General features: G+C 40.3%; 3 protein-coding genes across 4 annotated transcripts; 2 read left to right on the top strand and 1 right to left on the bottom strand.

Annotated features, from left to right (window-relative positions):
• The first annotated feature begins 7,455 nt into the window (after positions 1-7,455).
• Positions 7,456-10,141, top strand: LOC112179316 (transcription factor bHLH47). The gene is made up of 5 exons (XM_024317704.2): positions 7,456-7,779; positions 8,122-8,199; positions 9,065-9,183; positions 9,326-9,453; positions 9,533-10,141. Exons 2-5 carry the CDS (start codon positions 8,135-8,137, stop codon positions 9,968-9,970), a joined length of 750 nt encoding a protein of 249 aa, XP_024173472.1. The 5' UTR covers positions 7,456-7,779; positions 8,122-8,134; the 3' UTR covers positions 9,971-10,141.
• A 2,286-nt stretch (positions 10,142-12,427) lies between these two features.
• On the top strand, positions 12,428-14,066 carry LOC112179318 (HVA22-like protein a). Its single transcript, XM_024317706.2, has 5 exons — positions 12,428-12,670; positions 12,766-12,792; positions 12,918-13,040; positions 13,434-13,677; positions 13,802-14,066. The coding sequence occupies exons 1-5, from the start codon at positions 12,609-12,611 to the stop codon at positions 13,859-13,861; spliced, it is 516 nt and encodes a 171-aa protein (XP_024173474.1). The 5' UTR covers positions 12,428-12,608; the 3' UTR covers positions 13,862-14,066.
• Positions 14,067-14,293: 227 nt separating this feature from the next.
• Positions 14,294-17,907, bottom strand: LOC112179315 (microtubule-associated protein RP/EB family member 1A). Of its 2 annotated transcripts, none has more exons than XM_024317703.2 (8): positions 17,492-17,907; positions 16,707-16,775; positions 16,502-16,588; positions 15,967-16,073; positions 15,767-15,864; positions 15,559-15,635; positions 15,187-15,300; positions 14,294-14,763 (listed from the first exon to the last, which is right to left on the bottom strand). In XM_024317703.2, exons 1-8 carry the CDS (start codon positions 17,597-17,599, stop codon positions 14,605-14,607), a joined length of 819 nt encoding a protein of 272 aa, XP_024173471.1. In that variant the 5' UTR covers positions 17,600-17,907; the 3' UTR covers positions 14,294-14,604. The 2 variants fall into 2 exon arrangements, with proteins under 2 accessions (XP_024173471.1, XP_024173470.1); XM_024317702.2 differs by having other exon boundaries at positions 15,737-15,864; positions 17,492-17,904.
• Between the last annotated feature and the right edge of the window lie 2,227 nt (positions 17,908-20,134).

Here is a 20,134-nt window from a genome sequence, read left to right as displayed (position 1 = left end):
ATAATCAACTTCATGTTTAAAAAGAGGTTATTTTTCTAAATTTCTTTTTAAATTTAATACACTTGATTGAGATTCATTTTTCTCTCTAAAAAGGAATCCATTTTGTAATAGCAAAACTGTCTAAATCTAATCTATGTTGTAGTAAATAGGTAAAATGTCTATATCATGGAGTATGCACTTAAGAAGTGGAGAATGTGTGGTTTGTATGGAATGCACATTGAGAGGTAGAGAAATTGTGTAGCAAATATACTAATGTATGTAGGGCAAATTTACACTACTTTGTAACCCTATATAAACCCCCTCAATATGAGAAGAATACTCACCAATTCACTCTTCAGTTTCTCTGAAACACGTTATCAGCACGAAATCGCTCTAGAATTAGAATCGAAATCGATTAGAGTAGTGAAAGTTCTTGATCCGAACTAGGTCATTTTACCAACCTTACAAGAAACCCCCAAATCCTATCACATATCAAAGCCCTTGATCCCAGAAGCTCAGAACCGGTTTCAGAACCCCCAGAACCGGCCGGAAACCTGCCGAACCGGCTGCCGGAAGTTCTGAACCGCTGTCAGTGTGCTGCCGAGCCCCTGCCGAAGTGCTGCCGAGCCCCTGCCGAAGTGCTGCCGACAGCCCCTGCCTACCCCCTGCAGACCCCCTGCGCAGCAGCTGCCGAGTATCTGCCGACCCCCTGCCTACCCCCTGCGCAGCAGCTGCCGAGCATCTGCCGAGGCCCTGCGCAGCAGCTGCCGAGCACCTGCCGAGCAGCCTGCCTAGCACCTGCGCAGCAGCTGCCGAGCTGCTGCCGAGCAGCTGTCGACACATCTGTCGAGCGACTTTCCGACAACTTTCCGGTGACTTTTCCGGCGACTTTCCGGACACTTTTCCGGCGACTTTTCAGACACTTTTCCGGCGACTTTCGGGACACTTTCCCGGCGACTTTCCGGACACTTTTCCGGCGACTTTCGGACACTTTTCCGGCGGCTTTCCGGACACTTTTTCCGGTCAATTCTTAAGGTAAACTTTTCTAAAAGTTCCCGTTTTTGAAGTTTTTATTACTTTTCTCTTCTTTTCACGGGGACTTCCAACATCCCTTATTCTACCCCCCTTTCTTCTTCATAGGGGAGACCAAAAAGGCCGAACTGTGGGGGTTCGTGCTCACTCCAAGCTTGGAGCTTGTAGAGTCCTCCAAACTTAGAATTTGTTGAGAAGAAAACAATCGACCACATACATCATTGTTTCGATTTAATCCAAAACCCCTCTTGGAATCAAGATTTTCTTGGAAGCGACTACGCTCAGAAAATCCCTAATTTCTTGAAAGCGATTACGCTCAGAAAGTTTATAGTTTTTCGTGGTAGCCTTTTTCGCTCCGAAACTAACCCTATTTTCTTGTTGTTCTTCAGGATGAGTAACCTGAACAAGTTGAGCTTCAACCCACTAGGGACAACAGGCGCAGGATACCACAGGTGGATCCGTGATATGCGCCAGCATCTTAAGGCTGATGGGATCCTGAGTACGATCCAAGAGCCAAGTCAGGACGTGCTTACTCCTCAACAAGCTCTTGCTTTTGAAGCAAATAGAGCAAAGAGAGAGGCTAATGAAGCAAAAGCCATCATTCTCATGACAAGGCACATGAATGACGCGCTCCAAAATGAGTACCTCAACGAGGAAGACCCAAGAAAGCTATGGGTAGAACTCGAGCAGCGTTTTGGCAACGTCCGTGATTCCCTGCTTCCCGACTTAGAAGAGAGATGGCAAAGCCTCCGCTTCTGTGATTTCAAGACAGTTCTTGACTACAATTCGGAAGCACTTCGTATCAAGTCTATGATGGAATTCTGTGGACATCAAATCACTGATACGATGTTGATCGAGAAAACTCTCTCTACCTTCCCTGTCTCTGCATTAATGATAGCTAAAAACTATCGAATTGATATCAATGCTAGACGCATCACAAGATTTCATGAGCTAATTGGTGTCATGAACGTAGCTGAAAAGCACGACAACATACTTGTGAAGAACTATAACTCTAGACCCGTGGGAACCAAGTCAATTCCGGAGTCTAATTATAGTCGCACCTCCAAGGGAGGACGCAAGGAGCGAAACCCTAAAAGAAGGGATAATTATGGACGTTCAGGTCCATATTCTCGCCCTAAAGAGGAAGGAAACCGCCAAGATAGGCGTGCACGGAACCGTGGAGGTAAACGTGTGAAGAGAGAGCGAGGCCAAGCCTCCGGTTATGGTGGTAACACCACCAATGGAAACAACCGTTTTCAAAGTGCTCCTAAAGCACCTCGATCAAGGGAACCTGACCATAATGATGCTTGTCTCCGATGTGGACTACCTGGACATTGGGCAAGGGCATGTAAAGCATCCCAGAATGTTGCAAACGCGTACAAAATGTATCGTGAAGCAAGGGAGGCAAATTACATGGAACAAGAAGATCAAGATGGCAATCTCGATCTAAGGGTGGAAGACGACAAAAATCAAAACCCAGAAACTGGCGATTTTGATTAAGTCTTTTCATTTTCCAAGAGATGTAGGCAATCGCCACATTATCCTATAGTAGATGCCAATGGGATTAATCTTTCTTCAAAAGTAGGCGTACTCAATGTAATTGTGATGTCTAGGAAGGTTTTGAGATAATTGGTACTTAAGCGAGCCTTTGCTCCACCAACATCTCTCTACTCACCTGGTCACCTTTGCATTGGAATTACCGAAAGAAGTTAGACGACTACCATTGCTTTGCATTAACTAAGTTTATTGGATTACGCTTTCTTTGATGAAATAAATGATGATGTAATTCCGTTTGGCTTATTAATAAAAGTTGAGTTCTTTCCTTTATGACTCCTTTTTAATTACGAGCTTTTCTCTGAAGGAATGGATGAACTACAATGTCTCGCTGATAGTGCGACTACGCACACCATTCTACGACATAGGCAATTATTCTTGGAGATGTTGCCTACATATTCCACTATGACTACGATGGCTGGGCCATCAGGTTTAGTTCAAGGACATGGAATGGCCCAATTCCTATTGCCAAATGGCACCTTGATTAAAGTCACTGAAGCTCTCTATGCTCCTAAGGCAAATCGAACCTTATTGAGCTTTAAAGATTTAAGAGCCAACGGATTCCATGCGGAAACGCATACTGAGAACGGAAAAGAGTTCCTTTGCATTACCTCTAATGATTGCGGACGAAAGCGCATCTTAGAGAAACTTATGTGTCAATCTAGTGGACTTTATGTCACTACAATTCGACCAATTGAATCCAATAATGTCATAAGAGAAGATCTCTTGGATTCTGACACATATTGGCTTTGGCATGACCGACTAGGGCACCCTGGTCGTGATATGATGCTCCGTATACTAAAGACTTCACACGGACATCCATTCTTCAGAGTGAGAAGAAGCAAGAATCGAGAATTGATTCCTGGACTTAACAAGACCGCAACAATTGCAGCATCTGGTGCTGCAGCCGTCTTGGGGCGCCATAAGGCTGGCCAAGTCCCATGTGATGACACCAACCATGAGCATAACGCCATGATTGTTCCTCCAAATAGCTACAATGCCATAGAAGGAGATGTAGTCACACATTTTGCTTCTAATAGCGCTACAGACGCTCAGGCCCAACCAAAATCCTCATTGGTTGCTTCTAAGGCCCCTCGCTCATTTTGCAAAGCCTATTCCTTCGGGAAATTAGGACCGAGACCGTCCTACGCAAAGGATCCTAAAATACTCATTCCGTTCTTACAGAGAATCCAAGGGGATATCTGTGGACCAATTCAACCATCATGCGGACCTTTCAAATACTTTATGGTATTGGTTGATGCGTCGACACGCTGGTCACATGTCGCGCTGTTGTCCACTCGAAATGCTGCTTATGCTAAACTCCTCGCCCAGATTATCCGTCTACGGGCTCACTACCCTGACCATCCAATTAAGTCAATTCGACTTGATAATGCTGGGGAGTTTACATCGAAAACATTCGATGACTATTGCATGTCACTGGGGATTGATGTAGAACATCCAGTTCCCCATGTTCATACCCAAAATGGTCTCGCAGAAGCTGCTATCAAACGACTACAAATGATAGCACGGACATTGGTAATGCACACTAATCTCCCTGTTTCTGCTTGGGGATATGCAATATTACATGCAGCGACGCTAATTCGTCTACGACCCACTGCAACCCAATCTTACTCTGCGTTACAGCTAGTGACTGGGTACGAGCCTAATATCTCGCACTTACGCATTTTTGGGTGTACTATTTATGTGCCTATTACGCCGCCACAGCGTACTAAGATGGGTCCACAACGACGAATAAGCATTTATGTTGGATATGAATCTCCAACTATCGTCCGCTATCTTGAACCCTTGACAGGCGATCTCTTTACCGCTAGATTTGCGGATTGTCACTTTGATGAGACAGTCTTCCCATCATTAGGGGAGATAAGAACACAAATGTTCAACAGGAACGACAGGAATTGTCGTGGTCTGTCCCCACTATGTCTCATCTCGATCCCCATACCGCACAGTCCGAACTTGAAGTGCGAAGAATAATCGAGCTCCAGAACGTAGCAGACACTCTGCCTGATGCGTTTTCTGATATTGCTAAAGTGACGAGATCACACATACCTGCTGCAAACGTGCCTGCAAGGATTGATGTCCCGAATAATGGACATAACGCCACTCCTTTAACGCTAGGAGATGGCACCATTGCTCAACATGGCAATAATGTGGCATCTATGGCTGTAGGTCCCGCAAGGAAGCGCGGTAGACCGATTGGTTCGAAGGATACTCGCCCTAGAAAAAGAGCGAATGAGGCACAAATAAATCCTTTGATCATCGATACTCAAAATCCGTCCCATGAGAATGTTCCGGATTATGGTTATGTCCAAGAGACATCATTGGGGGACTCCTCAGTGTCAGAACCTATCCATGAGAACATAGAGATCTCTGTAAATTACACTAGTGTACATGGGACGTGGGAAAGAAACTCCATCATCATTGATGATGTATTCGCGTATTCAGTGGCGCGTGAGATTATTGAGACCGATGACATCGAACCACGCTCCGTTGATGAATGTCAACGTAGAGCTGATTGGCCAAAATGGAAAGATGCGATCCAGGCAGAACTTGATTCTCTAACGAAAAGAAAGGTATTTGGCAAAATTGTACCAATACCACCCAACACCAAACCAGTTGGTCACAAATGGGTATTCGTTAGAAAGCGTAATGAGAAAAACGAGATTGTAAGATACAAAGCTCGTCTTGTGGCGCAAGGCTTCTCACAACGCCCTGGAATCGACTACGAGGAGACATACTCTCCCGTAATGGACGTTATTACGTTCCGCTACCTTGTCAGTTTGGTAGTTTCCGAAAAACTGAACATGCAGCTTATGGATGTGGTTACTGCATATCTATATGGGGATCTAGATACGGAGATATACATGAATATTCCAGATGGAATTCAACTACCCAAATCAAGTGGCTCTAATCCACGGAGCGCGTTTGCAATTAGATTGAAACGCTCACTATATGGATTAAAACAATCCGGACGAATGTGGTATAACCGTCTAAGTGACTACTTGATTGGTAAGGGATATGTCAATAACGAACTATGCCCATGTGTGTTCATAAAAAGGACAAGTTCCGGATTTTCAATAGTAGCGGTTTATGTCGATGACATGAACATAATTGGCACCCTTAAAGAGTTAAGGGAAACCGCTGAACACTTGAAATCCGAGTTTGAGATGAAAGATCTTGGGAAAACACGGTTTTGCCTCGGTTTAGAACTTGAGCACCGTAGAGATGGTATCCTGATTCATCAATCAGCTTATACCCAAAAGATGCTTAGGCGTTTCAACACTGACAAAATTAAGCCTTCAAGCACCCCAATGGTCGTCCGTAGTCTTGATCCAAAGAAGGATCCATTTCGTCCAAAAGATGACGATGAAGAAGTGCTAGAGGCAGAAGTGCCCTACCTAAGTGCAATAGGTGCATTATTGTACTTAGCACAATGCACGAGACCAGACATCTCATTCGCTGTGAACTTGCTAGCTAGATATAGCTCTGCGCCAACACGACGCCATTGGACTGGTGTTAAAGATATCTTTCGATACCTAAGTAGTACGATCGATATGGGCTTGTTCTATCCCTACAGAAAGAAGATGGATTCGGACCCATCAAATGTCAGGAACGCCACACATAGTGGATTGCGTTCCCTCTCCCCATCCCAAAACGATATAAGTGTTTTGGAAGGTTTTGCTGATGCTGGGTACCTCTCTGACCCACACAAAGGTCGCTCCCAAACTGGTTATGTTTTCACCATGGGAAAAACCGCGATATCTTGGAGGTCTACAAAGCAGACCCTAGTCGCTACCTCTTCAAATCATGCAGAGATTATTGCTCTTCACGAAGCAGTTCGTGAATGTATATGGCTTCGATCCATAGTTACGCATGTTCGAAGAAATTGTGGTTTGAAGTCTACCACAGATGAGCCAACGAGCATTTATGAAGATAATGCTGCTTGCATTGACCAAATGAAGCAAGGTTACATCAAAGGCGACAACACCAAGCACATATCGCCCAAATTCTTCTACAATCAGCAACAACAGAAGCTCCTCAAGATCAAGGTGAACCAGGTTCGATCTGAGGACAATGTGGCAGACTTGTTCACTAAGTCATTGCCCAAATCCACGTTCGAGAAACATGTGGCAAGAATTGGCTTGCGGAAATTATCTGAACTCCCATGATCGTTGTCATCAGGGGGAGGCACAGACATCATGGGGAGATGTCTACATGTTCGTCTCAAAAGCGTGAAAGGTGTGTTGTGCTCTTTTTCCCTTTCGACCGAGGTTATTTTTATCCCACTGGGTTTTTGTTACTCGGCAAGGTTTTTAATGAGGCAACAAGAGAAGCACCATGTTATCCAGAAACAAACTCCACACTCAACGCGCGTTGTGCTCTTTTTCTCCTTCGACCAAGGTTGTTTTTCCCACAGGGTTTTATTACTTGGCAAGGTTTTTAACGAGGCAAATTAAAAGCGCATCTCCAAGACAATACTACTGACATGATATATCCAAGGGGGAGTGTTGTAGTAAATAGGTAAAATGTCTATATCATGGAGTATGCACTTAAGAAGTGGAGAATGTGTGGTTTGTATGGAATGCACATTGAGAGGTAGAGAAATTGTGTAGCAAATATACTAATGTATGTAGGGCAAATTTACACTACTTTGTAACCCTATATAAACCCCCTCAATATGAGAAGAATACTCACCAATTCACTCTTCAGTTTCTCTGAAACAATCTAAATATTTTTTTTTGAAATATTAGTTCCGTGTCCGATCCGTAAAACGCTGAACGTAGCAGATTTAGTCACCGAGGATATCAGCCAAAACACAAAAGTTGTAATTAAAGCTTGATCATCTAATTTTTTATCTATTAACTCGCCAAAGCACGTGAGAAGCGAGAGAAGCCACAAGCCAGGTCACGTGGCATGCTCACGTGTCCGGGTTCATTGCACTAAAACGGCGAGCGCCCGCCACACGCTTTCCCTCTCCCGCCACACACTCTTTGTCTTCCTCCACCGTCGCTCGCCATCGGCAGTTTCTCCATGCCCATCTCAGACTCTCTCTCTCTCTCTCTCTTTAATCTCTTATTACCAATTTTGTGTATAAACGCCAAGCCCCCATCTATTTCCCTTCGAAATTTCTCATCTTTTTTCTCAGTCTGACACCCAATTTGAATTTGCTCTACCCAGCAGCATTTTGATCTCCAGGTAGTTTTGATCTCTGCGTGTATTTTTGGATTTTTTATTTCATTCAAGAAAGTTTAAATCTTTTGTGGGTTTGGTGGCTAGTTCTGGATTTTGTACAAGTTTAAGTACCTGTTTTTATTGGGGTTGTAGTTTTCATTCGACAAAGCACCCAAGATGTCTATTTTATTTTGACGGGTTTCGTTTCAATTGCTTAAGGGGTGTAGTGGGATTTATGCAGAAGATTGATTTTTTTGTGGGAGAGAAAAATAGGGTTGGAGTGTAAAGTCAATTTTTTGGGGGGTTTTTGATTAGCATGTGCTTTGTAGGATTGGTCTGAATTCTGTGTTGCTTTGTTGTTTTTAGGCTGTTGGGGATCATGGGTTCCAAGGATCCTGCTCCGGTGGTTGACAAGGTTAATGAGGCAACGCAGCCGGTGGACCGGTAAGTGTTACAGATCTTAAGTTTGATGTAGATGCGCACAAGTGTTTGTGTGAGTGCTTGGAATGTCAATTTCATGTTGTGAAACTGTTCATGTGTCATTAGGGATGGTAGAGCTTGTCTTACTTTGAAAACTTGATGTAAGATAGTGTAACCTTTAGACCAGAAGGGTGCAAGATGGAAATTTAGAAATGGGATTTCAGAAGGAAGGAATTCATTCAAGGGACACAGGATATGCAAACAGTATGTTGTGGCACCAGTAAACCCTATATACGTTACAAGTACTCAAATTTTGGGCAATTGTTGGATGTGTATGTGTTTAGCCATCTTGAATTTGCTTTTGCATAAAAGGATCAATACAATGAATAGACTGTGGATTAGAAATTGCGTTATAAAAGTCTGTGTTAGTTAAGAAAGTATACCAACTGTGGAATTTGCACTAGATGAGCATTTTAAATTCTTGATTTGACTTGACTGTTAACTTAGGTTCTCTTCTTAAGATAATTTGATTCCCGCTTGATAGATTGGTGAATTTTGGATGAATCACTTCCGCATGATGTAGCACTGTTAAAATAAGATAAAGAAGAAGAAAAAAAGAACCAGCAACCCTTTCTTTATTTGAAGTTCATATGCTTTCAGAATGCCCTGGTCTTGATATGCTTATGCACTATAAAAGTTTTAGCCTTTGAGGAGGATTCCCTAACAGCATATCCTCTGGTCACATATATGTCTGAAGTTCTATGATTAGATTTTTGGATATAAGAGATTCAAATGGTTTACATGACTGTTATGTATGATTAGTTTGTGCAAGTTAAGAAAGAATACAAACTGTGAATTAGATGTTTAGAAAGCTATTTGATGTGTGCAGGGTTTGTCCTGGCAAAAAGATTCAGGGGAAAATGCCTAAGAGAATCCACAAGGCTGTGAGGGAGAAACAGAAGCGTGAGCATTTGAATGATCTTTTTCTTGATCTGTCTGATGCTCTCGGTAACTTCTATTGCCTTTACGAGAACATATAATTTTACTTTGCTTCATTTCATCTTATATTCATGATTAGCTTTCGATATTTTTCTTTAATCATTATCCATATGATGGTGGGTGGTTCGTAATTGAGATAACTTTTGCACAGAACTGAATCAGCAGAACACTGGAAAGGCCACTATACTTTGTGAAGCTACTCGACTATTAAAGGATTTGCTTGGTCAAATCGAATCCTTGAGAAACGAGAATGTATCCTTGTTGTCCGAATCTAACTATGTAAGCCACTTAACAGATTTCTTTCCCCTTCAATTATATGCGTACTGGTTTCTTATCAGTTGTGTTTTCATCTAAACAGATGACTGTTGAGAAGAATGAGCTCCGAGAGGATACTTCTGCCTTAGAAACTCAGATTGAAAGATTGCAAAGTGAGCTACAAGAGCGGGTTCGCCAGTCTAAACCTGACCTTAATGTACCACCTGTAGAAGTTAGACAAGAAGTGGCATCCCATTTTCCTGGAAATTGTGTCGGATTTCCTGCTCAAGAATCAGGTTTGCAACAAGCACCTGCTGTCTTTGTCATGCCCCTCCACCCTGATCTCCAAACTTATCCACCGGCAGATTCCGCCCACCTTACATCTAAGATCAACTCAAATGTGAGCAAACCACACCCTAGGTATCCAACCTCGGTGGATTCTTGGCCATTTCAACTTCTCAGTGAGCAACCAGCAGCAGGCAAAGACTCTCGACAGAATGGTCACAGTACCAGCGGATATAATGGCCATGATAACATGTAATCAATCTTTGTAATTGAAATTATTTTAAGCGCAATGTTGTTTACCTTTTCTTGGGTTAATTGACAATGCCCCCTAGTGCTAGTTTTGTATATTTCATGATGAAGGTAAAATACAAGTGCGTTGAGACTGCATATATTAGAAGCTGGTAGCTAAGCTTTTGCATCCATTAAACTTATTAGTACAAAAGGAATGGAGAATTTCAACTTGAAACTAATTTCAGTAATTTTTCATTGTCGAGAAAATTATTATAGACTAATTTCTAAATATAAAACCTATTATTTTTTTTTCATTGAAAAGGTCAATCTAGAATTTAAGCAAACATCCCTAATAAGGGTCGTCAGAAAGATTTGATTTTTTCTTTCTTGAGTTGGGTGTCAATCCATTAAAACTAGAAAAAGTTACATAGAAAAATAGCTCACCCAAAGAGGGCTACGACAAGATTGAGCAATTCTTAAGGAGCCTAATGGTCCGAAACTAACATAAATAATAATACAAGACAACCTAACATGTAACCTGATCATAAAATTAAGACATATGAAACCCGAAGGCAGTTTCGTGACACTACATAGGGAAAGCACCGGAACACAACCAAGTACAAGCCCTAATAATACTCATTGAACCACCCTACGGAATAGAGCACCCCTTGAGAGCAATGCAAAACAAAAAACTAGAGTAAAAAAACCCTAAATAGACTGAGCCCATAACAGGCCCAGCCCCTGTCCAACCCAGCAAGAAGGAAGCCCAGACTGCCCAGCACCCACCATCAACCACTACCCGGATCAATCCATCAAGACCGCCGCCTCCGACAGCCATCTGCACCAGCCAGATTCCAGCCGCCGTTGACAGCCACCGCCTGCGCACCTCGCGTTCGATCCGAATCAAACACACGCCGAGCAATCGCCTCTGCCAGCCAACCGAAGCAAACCCCACCAGAAAATCGTGAGAGACCACGACACCCCAAGCGGCAAAACCCCTTCCACCACCACGGAAATCGCAACGTGCTCAACCTCGCCTGCACGGCTGCACCACCCTCTCATTAGCTGCAACAAAGGCAAACCAGATCAGGGATCCAGTTGCCAAGCCATGGCACATAGGCACTTATGCTCCCCCATGCTCACCTCCCACCTCGAGGAAGCAGATCAACATGGAGGTCAAGAAGACCCGTCCGACGACGACGTCGAAACGACGTGCTGTTGGACCGAGCAAAAGAGACTGTGGCGGCAACCCTAGGGCACCAGTGCTTTCTCTCGAAAGGAAGAGAGAAAAAAATAACACGAATAGTTTATAATACAATAAGATTGGTTTCAGAAATATCTGATTTTAAGAGTACAACTAAAAAACTTATTCTAAAACAAGATAAGCACTTAGTATAAGGTCTGATTTTCATAGTACAGCTTAGAAATCTATTCTAAAACAAGAATAAACACTCGGTATACTCCCAATACACCCACAATCCACGCACCATCATTGAAACAAAAAAACATAGTATTCCGTAGTCAAATATAATAGAGAGTTAAACACAACAAAAATATGGGTGCGGCTATTGTCACCCTACCATTTTCTTAGTTCATCCTACAAACACATGAATTATTGAAAGACTATATTACCCAGATGTACAATGACTAATAAGTATACTAATTTTTAAAAATCCAAATATATGTACAAAAAAATAATACATAAATAATTAATTAAATATAAAGACTACTTAATTTCTCATTGGATAACATTAATTTTTATCTTCTCCACCCAAATTTGAATTTATTACTATTTTTTTTGTCTTTTTGTTGCCTCCTCATCGTTAATTCGATATTTAATTCACAAAACTATTAGTGTTAGCTTTATCAAAATCTTTGCAATACCCTTTGTGAACACCGCAAATAAAAAATTGAAAACACCGCAAAAAAAAAATCAATCTCTTCTTCATTTCTCATAGTTGTAAATTTATTAATTTTTTTACATGGATTGAAATAGAGAACATTGAAATTGAAAACAAAAATAAAAAATGGAAGTAAATCAGATTATGATTTTATTATGAAACTTTAATATATTTATTTTTTTATTAGTATAAATTAACTGAGAGATTTTTGTAAAAAAAAATTATTTTTTAATTTAATATGTCATATAAGGATATTCTTAAAAAGAGAAATGAGTTAGATAAGTAAATTTAATAATTGAAATTAAAATGTAGGGTGTAATGAGCAAGTAGGGTGAACAAAGAAAATTATAGGGTGGCAATAGCCGCACCTCAAAAATATATATATATATACACGTGTGTATTAAGCTATTAAAGTAATGTAAGAATTTAACTTGAGAATCAACATCAAGAATCTCGCTGTTGTTGCCCGATTTTCTCTGGGTCAAATAATTTCGCCGTCCCTAGATTTCCTTGGTGAGAGGAAACCCACTCCGTTTATTTTCTTTAGCTTAACAATACCTTGGAATAATGAATTTATAGTGTCGCTGTAGGTAACCACACTTGTCACTCTCCTTATTCTCTCTCTCTCTCTCTCTCTCTCTCTCTGAGCAGAAGCACTAGTAGCTACACACACAACTCATTAGCTGACAAAGGCAAAAGCAAAAGAAAAAGAACCCCAAGCTTCAGTTTCAGTTCTCAGTTACCGACATTCAAAAACCGGAGATGGGATCTGGTGCCGGAAGTTTCCTCAAAGTTCTCCTTAAAAACTTCGATGTTCTTGCTGGGTATCAACTGCTACAACCCACTTTACCAAAACCCTTTTTTTTTCTTTTTTCTTTTTTGGGTTCTGTAATCTGATTTGGGGGTTTGTTTCTTGCAGGCCTGTGGTTAGTTTGGTTTACCCACTGTAAGTTTTGGTTCAAAGATTATAGCTTTCTGAATCATGATCCTTGTTTTTTTTTCTTATGCATTGTTCTGTGTTCTTGTTAAATCCTCTGTAATTTGGCTAATTGATTCTGGGTTGTTGTGTAGGTATGCCTCAATTCGGGCTATAGAGACCAAATCTCCAACTGATGACCGCCAATGGCTTACGTATTGGATTCTCTATTCTATGATTACACTCATTGAGCTCACCTTTGCCAAACTTATTGAGTGGTAAATTTCTACTATGTTTTTCTTTTATTGTTCGATTTGTTTCATTGATTCGTGAATCCAATTGAATGTGCTTTATATGGGTAGCATAAGATGATAATTTGTTGAATTTTAGTGTAAGATGCATAAAGAGGGATGCTTCCATTTGATTAGTTGGACACAAGTGTGATAGAATTTGGACTAGTAAGATGTGTGAAGGAAATACTTGTTCTGGTGTTTGAACAGAACAAAAGCTTATTGATGTGTCAATGAAAGATTTATAAAAATTTATCTCGATGTGGCATTAGGTGCTAGTTAATCCAAAGCGGTTATGATATACTAGTCGGTGATGAACTGATGATGTTGCTGTCTTTTATTTAATTTTGTGCCTAAAGTGATCTTAATCTTTTGTGGCAGGATCCCAGTCTGGTCATATGCCAAGCTGATCATGACTTGTTGGTTGGTCATCCCATACTTCAGTGGTGCTGCATATGTCTACGAACACTATGTCAGGCCGTTTTTCCTCAACCCACAGACAATCAACATTTGGTACGTTCCAAAGAAGAAGGATGTCTTAAGTAAGCCGGATGATATTCTAACAGCTGCAGAGAAGTACATTGAAGAGAATGGTACTGAAGCATTTGAGAAACTCATTCACAGGGTATGTCCATTGAGATAAATAAATTCTTCATACTAATGTATACCCTTCAAGTACACGTAATGCATGCGATTTTTAACAAATGCCACTTTACGAGTGTTAACTTTTACATTGTCATGTATTGTAGTCTGACAAGTCCCAAAGGAGTGGAGGATTCATCTTTGATGATGATCATAAGTACTACTGAGGCTCATACTTGCAACGCGTTTTCAATGTCATGTAGTTCCTTGGTGGAGTAAAAGAGATGTTAGCCGTGATCCTTTCATGGCTGATGCCTAGATTTTGCTTTGTTTGTTTGTTTGTAAAGGATACTCAACGATCCTTACTTTTATGTAATTAATGGTGGTTTGATGATAATATGTTTCTTAATTAGATTATTATTTGTTCCACAATCTTTTTCGTTTTCCTCGCCTTTAACTGTGAATTCTGAGCTTGTGGATTGATTTATTGTGGGTATCATGCTTGGAAAGTATACTGCAACTCTGGTAAGTTCCTGCAAAAGAATTTCTATATGTAGACCGGGGAAATAGACTTGTGGTTGAATTAACTTCCCTCACATTGAGCAACCCTGTTAGTTAAAACACTGGCATGCTTAATTTAACTATCAGAGAGATGGGGGTTAATAGCTAAATAAGAGATTCAAGATTCAATAATACTGGGCTTCACACTACACAGAGCAGTGAAAATGCTAGGGCACACTATCCACAAACAAAGCAGTGAAAGATCTGAGTGAAACAAATGTCACTGCTTTCAGTAGAACTACTGGAGAGGCACTATTATTCAAGAAGTCATTTCTTTTCAATCCACAACAATCTGTTCAGCACATTCAAAGAGGAATAAGAAGTTCTTCACTTGACTGACAGAGATCACTGATCCATGGGTTTGTTTAGATCTAGCTACCCAGGCAAATAGCATGTCCATTTTTAAAACTCACGGATCTGTTTCAGCTTCAGGTCCAGCTCCAGCTCCAGCTCCAGCTCCTGCTTCAATTTCATCTTCTTTCACGGAAAGGAGATATTCTTGAGCTTTGGCAAGAGCTGATTCTTTTGCATCAGCAGCATACAATATCTTCTTTATTGCTACTGACATCTGCATTAAATTTAATCAGAAGCATGATAAGTCAAGCAGTTATCAACTGTGCGTATCATCCTACTACATCAGTGTCAAGAGAGATGTTCCAAAAGCGAAAAAGTAAGAGATATCCTGGCTCGTAAGAAAAAGAATACTCAGAATATCACAGATCTACAGTATTCATAGGTCATAAGCTCAAAGTTTCATTGACCATTTCAATAATTTTCTTCATAGATGATAAAAGATTGTAACTCTAGCATCACAAATGTTCATTTGTCAATGGTCACCCAGATGCAAGTGAGTTTTGAAAACTGGGGCAAGACAGCACAATAGAGGGCAAGAAATGGTAGGAAGCTGATCCATTGAATCAACTGTATATGTGGACATTAAAAGAGAAACCATAAGACCAATACATATTAAAAATCTGTCAGAAAATCCTACCGGGATACTCTCCAATCCAGACGTTTGACAAAGAATTTCAATATCCCTCAGTTTTCCAAAGTAAAAGTCTCTTTCTTTTTCCAAAAGGTCCACCGAGACCTTGAGATCTGTTATCTGTAGAGTAGAAGCATAAACAACATTTTAGGAATTGACCAAATTACCAAAGCTAGACAAACTTCACTATTTCAGTAGGTTTTAACGAGTCAACAGAGTTCAAAAAGAGCAACACACGACTGATAGTTCATTGACTGCTCAGGGCAAACCAGTTCAAAGAATATAGTACTTTTTTGGGAAAGACAAATCGAAAAACACATCAAGGAGAAGAAAGGTTCATTTAGCAACAACTAACAGACATTGGCCTTATAATGATACCTCCTTAGACAAAGCTAGGACCTCTCCTTCGTAATTAGCACCACCTGCCCCTGCATAAGTCTTCCCTTGCTTTGGTCCTACAGAAGCAAGCATCAAACAAGCACTAGGAGGTGTTAGAAAAAATAATTAATGCAGCATTAAAACAAATTTGTATTTCTTTTTGGGGAGGGGATCTAACCAGAGGTTCTGCTAAGACCAACTGGGTCACCTGAATTGTTTGCCTGCAGTGATTTTGGGATTTTTTGAGAACCCTTGGCATACCGTTCCTTCCCTCCCTTGCACCTTCGCTCAACAGGATTATAATTTCTACAAGGAGAAAAGAAAGTGAATTGGAGTAAAAGAATTATCAGTTCAATACAAGCAAACATTCACTGAATAGAGAAGCCAAAAACAGAAGATGATCCATACTCATTCATAATGCCACCATTGACAGAATCACAGTATCGTTTCAGCCATTGTAAGAACTCCAAGTTGTCCAAAGGCCTGCCTTTAACAAGCCTATTGACTTCAAGAGGCTGCAAGACAGCCAATGAAAAAATGAGAGAGAATAGCAATCAATAGAAATAAAATATGCTGGTCAAGAAAAATTCTCACTAATCCAGTCTTCCAACTCATTTAAGTTAAAACTTACAACATGGAAGACCAGCATTCAGATTTTGGTTCCAACCAACAAAACTGGGATGGTGTATCGCTATGGTATTACATGTCAGCCTCAGTCTCAAAAGATCATACACTAGTCTTAACACATAAATAATTGAGGTATAATTACATACAACCAACAGCGTATCCCTATAAAATGGGTCTTGCATAGTGATCTTTCATTTTTCCTGATAGTCTAGATAAAGTTGAGACCAACCAACTATTAAAGCTAAACCTGAAGAAGTACCTATACATGAATGCATGTTATCCTAGAGCAAACAAAGCTAAAGTATGATTAAAATACCTTCTCAATTTTTAACTTATTGAACACCTCCTGTAAAATCTTATAGTTCTGGATCATATCATATTCTGTCTTCGCATCAAAATTGACCTACAATAAGCAAAATAGAAGACAGGCAAACCAATCCGTTAGAAAAAAGGGACACTGCAGCTATTCTAGCCATAAAAATGTTAATTCAATGTAATGTGCAGATTGAAGATAGTGATACCTTGTGCATTGGAACAACTCCTGGGTACGTCATATCCATCATTTGGCATTGCACAGCACCAGATGCAGCCTAGCCACATTTGCTCAGATGTTTAGAAATATAAAAAAAAAATTACATGGTTAAATATAAAGTTTACAAGATGAAAATATCATGATGTGACCAAAGTCCTAATGACGATTGCTTAAGCAAAATCTAGCAGACATCCAACTTCCAGTAACTTAATTCCAGCATCATGCATTTTTCTTTCCAAACACTCGTACTCTTTGCATTCTCCAAATGTTTCAACACCCAAACCAGATAATTAGCTAAGAGACTCCTGGAAGACCATAGCTCCAAATCATTGAGGTGTAAACTCAAAGTTACCTCAAGTAGAGTAACGAGCTAATATCAAAATCCGCAATTAAGTTACCTAATCAGTCAGAACATACCCATGTACTTGTGATCAAATGGGTCAGCGAAAATGCACGAAAAGAAGCAACATTTACATCACAACTAGTGAAGAGATGATAAAACATTCGACTTTTCAGCACTAATGACCACAATTAACCTTTTGGTGGGTAAGATTTCAACTCAGAATCAAGAAAAGCACCAAACTTTGAAGCATTATAAACATAAAAATCCAATCTTTCTAACATTGGCAAGCAATCAAGAAAAGGACAATGCAGAAACATAGAAACCCAAAACGATTTCTGCCCAAATGGGTCACAAGAACTAGTTAACAATGCTGAAACAAAGAAACCCATAATCAAGATCCTTCCTTTTTTGCTAATACAGAGAGAACAAACCTCTTCGATGCGAGAGAGATTGAGCTGAAGACGATTGTTGATCCAAGTCAAAATCTCATTCCTTCCAACGAAGTAAGCACTGTCCATAATTCCTATGTTGGAAGCCATTTCCACCCAAATTTCCCAACCCTTTCAATTCAAAGAAAGCAGAGAAGAATGGAAAATGCAGATAGTGAGAAACAGAAGAGGAGGAAGAAGATTAGGGGTTTTGCTTTGAAAAAAGAAAATGAGCTGAAACAGAACTTTGTTTTTTGTGTTTTTGAATAAGAAAAAAAAAAAACGATAGTGAGAAACAGAAACTCAAGGAACGGAACGGAACGGAATTGAGAATTGAGAATTGAATTGAATTGAATTGAACGGTGAGAAAATAAAGAGAGAGAGAAACTGAAGGGATGGCACCGAAATGAAGGGTGTCTGTTATTCATATATTTTGCAATCTAGACGTTTTTGTAACTCCATTTGTCAACAGGAAGGATTCTGTTTTTGTTTTTGTTTTTAGAATTGTTTTATCTTTTCTTTTATTGAAGATTTTATTGGTTGATAATCTTTTTTAAAGTGGGAAGCCACGCCGGATTGGTGGTGACCTTTTTCACATGCATGATGCATCATTAGCTGTTGTGAGGGACGGCACAATCACCAATATGCACCACACATCACTACTTGACCAGTGTCACTCGCAAAGTCTTTTTTTGTTTTTTTTATAAGGGAAATTCATCCAAACAGTGTCTGAACTTTTCCAGACTATTAATTTTCATACATATACTTTGAAAAATGTCATAATGGTACCTGAAGTTTTGGCCCCGACCCAATTTCCGTACCTAGCAACAGTAAAGTCGTCAACGGCGTTAAATTTTGAGGGGTAAATCTGGAACTTCAGGTATTCTCAAGGGAAAATCTTCTAAACAGTGTCTGAACTTTTCCAGACTATGAATTTTCATACCTATACTTTGAAAAATATCAAAATGGTACCTGACGATTTAAGCCCAACCCAATATTCATACCTAGGAACAGTACAACGGTTGACTCCGTTGAACAGTACCAGAAAAGTATGTCAATAAACCGTTGGGTTCAAATATTGCCCCCCAGACCTCGAAGTCAAAGGTCTTCGTCTTACCTCAGTTGAGAGCCGCAGAACTCAGCTACCTACCTCAGTTTTCTATCAGGAGAAAAAATTGAACTCGGGTTCTTTACTCCTAACAGAAGCTCTGGTACTAGAAGATATGTTGGAATTCGCTATTACAGATCGAATCCACAATGTGAGGCGTCAACCACCCAATTATTCCCTCTCAGTGATGGCTTCGCCGGCAACGCGATCTTCTCCAGCATCTTCTCTGCTTCGATTTCAATCAAAAATTCCAAAACCCACAATCCAAAAAATCAAATTCAATTATTTGCAGCTGAAATCAATTTCAATTTTTCTTTTTTTGATGGGTTTGGGAGAAGACAACAGAGAAGAAGGAAAGAAAAGTCGTGATTAGGTAGATGCATGTGGAAATTTTGGTAGCTATAACAGCAAAAATGGTTTGGTTTGCAAGTGTGTGCTCGGTTTTAAGCCTAGTTCACCAGATAATTGGAATCATGGAGATTATTCGGGTGGATGCACAAGGAAATTTCAATGCTTTAGGTTGGAATCCGACGAGTCTGATAGCAAAGGAATCTGAAATTTTGGTAATTCCACTTTGGGTCAAGTCTGGGTCCGATCTCTGTCGGAAATGGAATGGCGAAGCGATTCCGATCTCTGTCAAAACGGGATGTCGTAGTTTGGGCAACCTGCTAGACAGCCTTGACGCGGGACCCTAAGTCAGGTTCTGGCATGGGGTGTCGGAGGACGATTCAGAATTCAGGTCGTCAATGTAGATGAAGGTCGGGTTCCGATCAAGTATGGGTCTGAGCACGGCTGTTGGCGGTGGTCTGGCATCGTACGCCGATCTTCCTGAGTTCTTCTGGATACGGGTATATGAATATTTAGATCTAGGTATACCATGTTGATATTGGTATTTGAATCTCGTATTGGGCATGGTAGTTATTGGCATACTTTTCTGGTACTGTTCAACGGAGTCAACCGTTTTACTGTTCCTAGGTATGAATATTGGGTCGGGCTTAAATCGTCAGGTACCATTTTGATATTTTTCAAAGTATAGGTATGAAAATTAATAGTCTGGAAAAGTTCAGACACTGTTTAGAAGATTTTCCCTTGAGAATACCTGAAGTTCCAGATTTACCCCTCAAAATTTAACGCCCTTGACGACTTTACTGTTGCTAGGTACATAAATTAGGTCGGGGCCAAAACTTCAGGTACCATTATGACATTTTTCAAAATATAGGTATGAAAATTAATAGTCTGGAAAAGTTCAGACACTGTTTGAACGAATTTCCCTTTTTATAAAGAGCCGGTGCGGCTGCTGTTAAACATGTAACTCTCAAATTTAAGAGACGACATCAGGCCTAAGCCCCTTATTACAATAAGCATCTAGAGTATTTTCTGAAATAATATCAGGAAGCTCTACAGAAGACTTGTATATTCTAACAAGCACCTACTAGCAAATAGTGTTATACCGGCTACTCCATTTGCTTTGACATAGTGGTGACATAATGGAAAAATAACTTAATATGTAACCCGATTACAACGTAACATAGTTATTA

The sequence above is a fragment of the Rosa chinensis genome, chromosome 7, assembly GCF_002994745.2.
Source record: "Rosa chinensis cultivar Old Blush chromosome 7, RchiOBHm-V2, whole genome shotgun sequence".
NCBI lineage: Eukaryota > Viridiplantae > Streptophyta > Magnoliopsida > Rosales > Rosaceae > Rosa > Rosa chinensis.
The sequence above is the reverse complement of the archived record's forward strand: the minus strand, read 5'-3'. Positions and strand labels throughout refer to the sequence as shown.

Coding starts and splice junctions, on each gene's coding strand:
- LOC112179316 (XM_024317704.2), top strand. CDS start 8,135: ATGGGTTCCAAGGATCCTGCTCCGGTGGTTGACAAGGTTAATGAGGCA. Junction 8,200..9,064: donor GCAACGCAGCCGGTGGACCG/GTAAGTGTTACA, acceptor TGATGTGTGCAG/GGTTTGTCCTGGCAAAAAGA. Junction 9,184..9,325: donor TGATCTGTCTGATGCTCTCG/GTAACTTCTATT, acceptor ACTTTTGCACAG/AACTGAATCAGCAGAACACT.
- LOC112179318 (XM_024317706.2), top strand. CDS start 12,609: ATGGGATCTGGTGCCGGAAGTTTCCTCAAAGTTCTCCTTAAAAACTTC. Junction 12,671..12,765: donor AACTTCGATGTTCTTGCTGG/GTATCAACTGCT, acceptor TGTTTCTTGCAG/GCCTGTGGTTAGTTTGGTTT. Junction 13,041..13,433: donor TTTGCCAAACTTATTGAGTG/GTAAATTTCTAC, acceptor CTTTTGTGGCAG/GATCCCAGTCTGGTCATATG.
- LOC112179315 (XM_024317702.2), bottom strand. CDS start 17,599: ATGGCTTCCAACATAGGAATTATGGACAGTGCTTACTTCGTTGGAAGG. Junction 15,636..15,736: donor TGGTCTTAGCAGAACCTCTG/GTTAGATCCCCT, acceptor TTGCTTCTGTAG/GACCAAAGCAAGGGAAGACT. Junction 15,301..15,558: donor TCCTAGCTTTGTCTAAGGAG/GTATCATTATAA, acceptor TCTACTCTACAG/ATAACAGATCTCAAGGTCTC.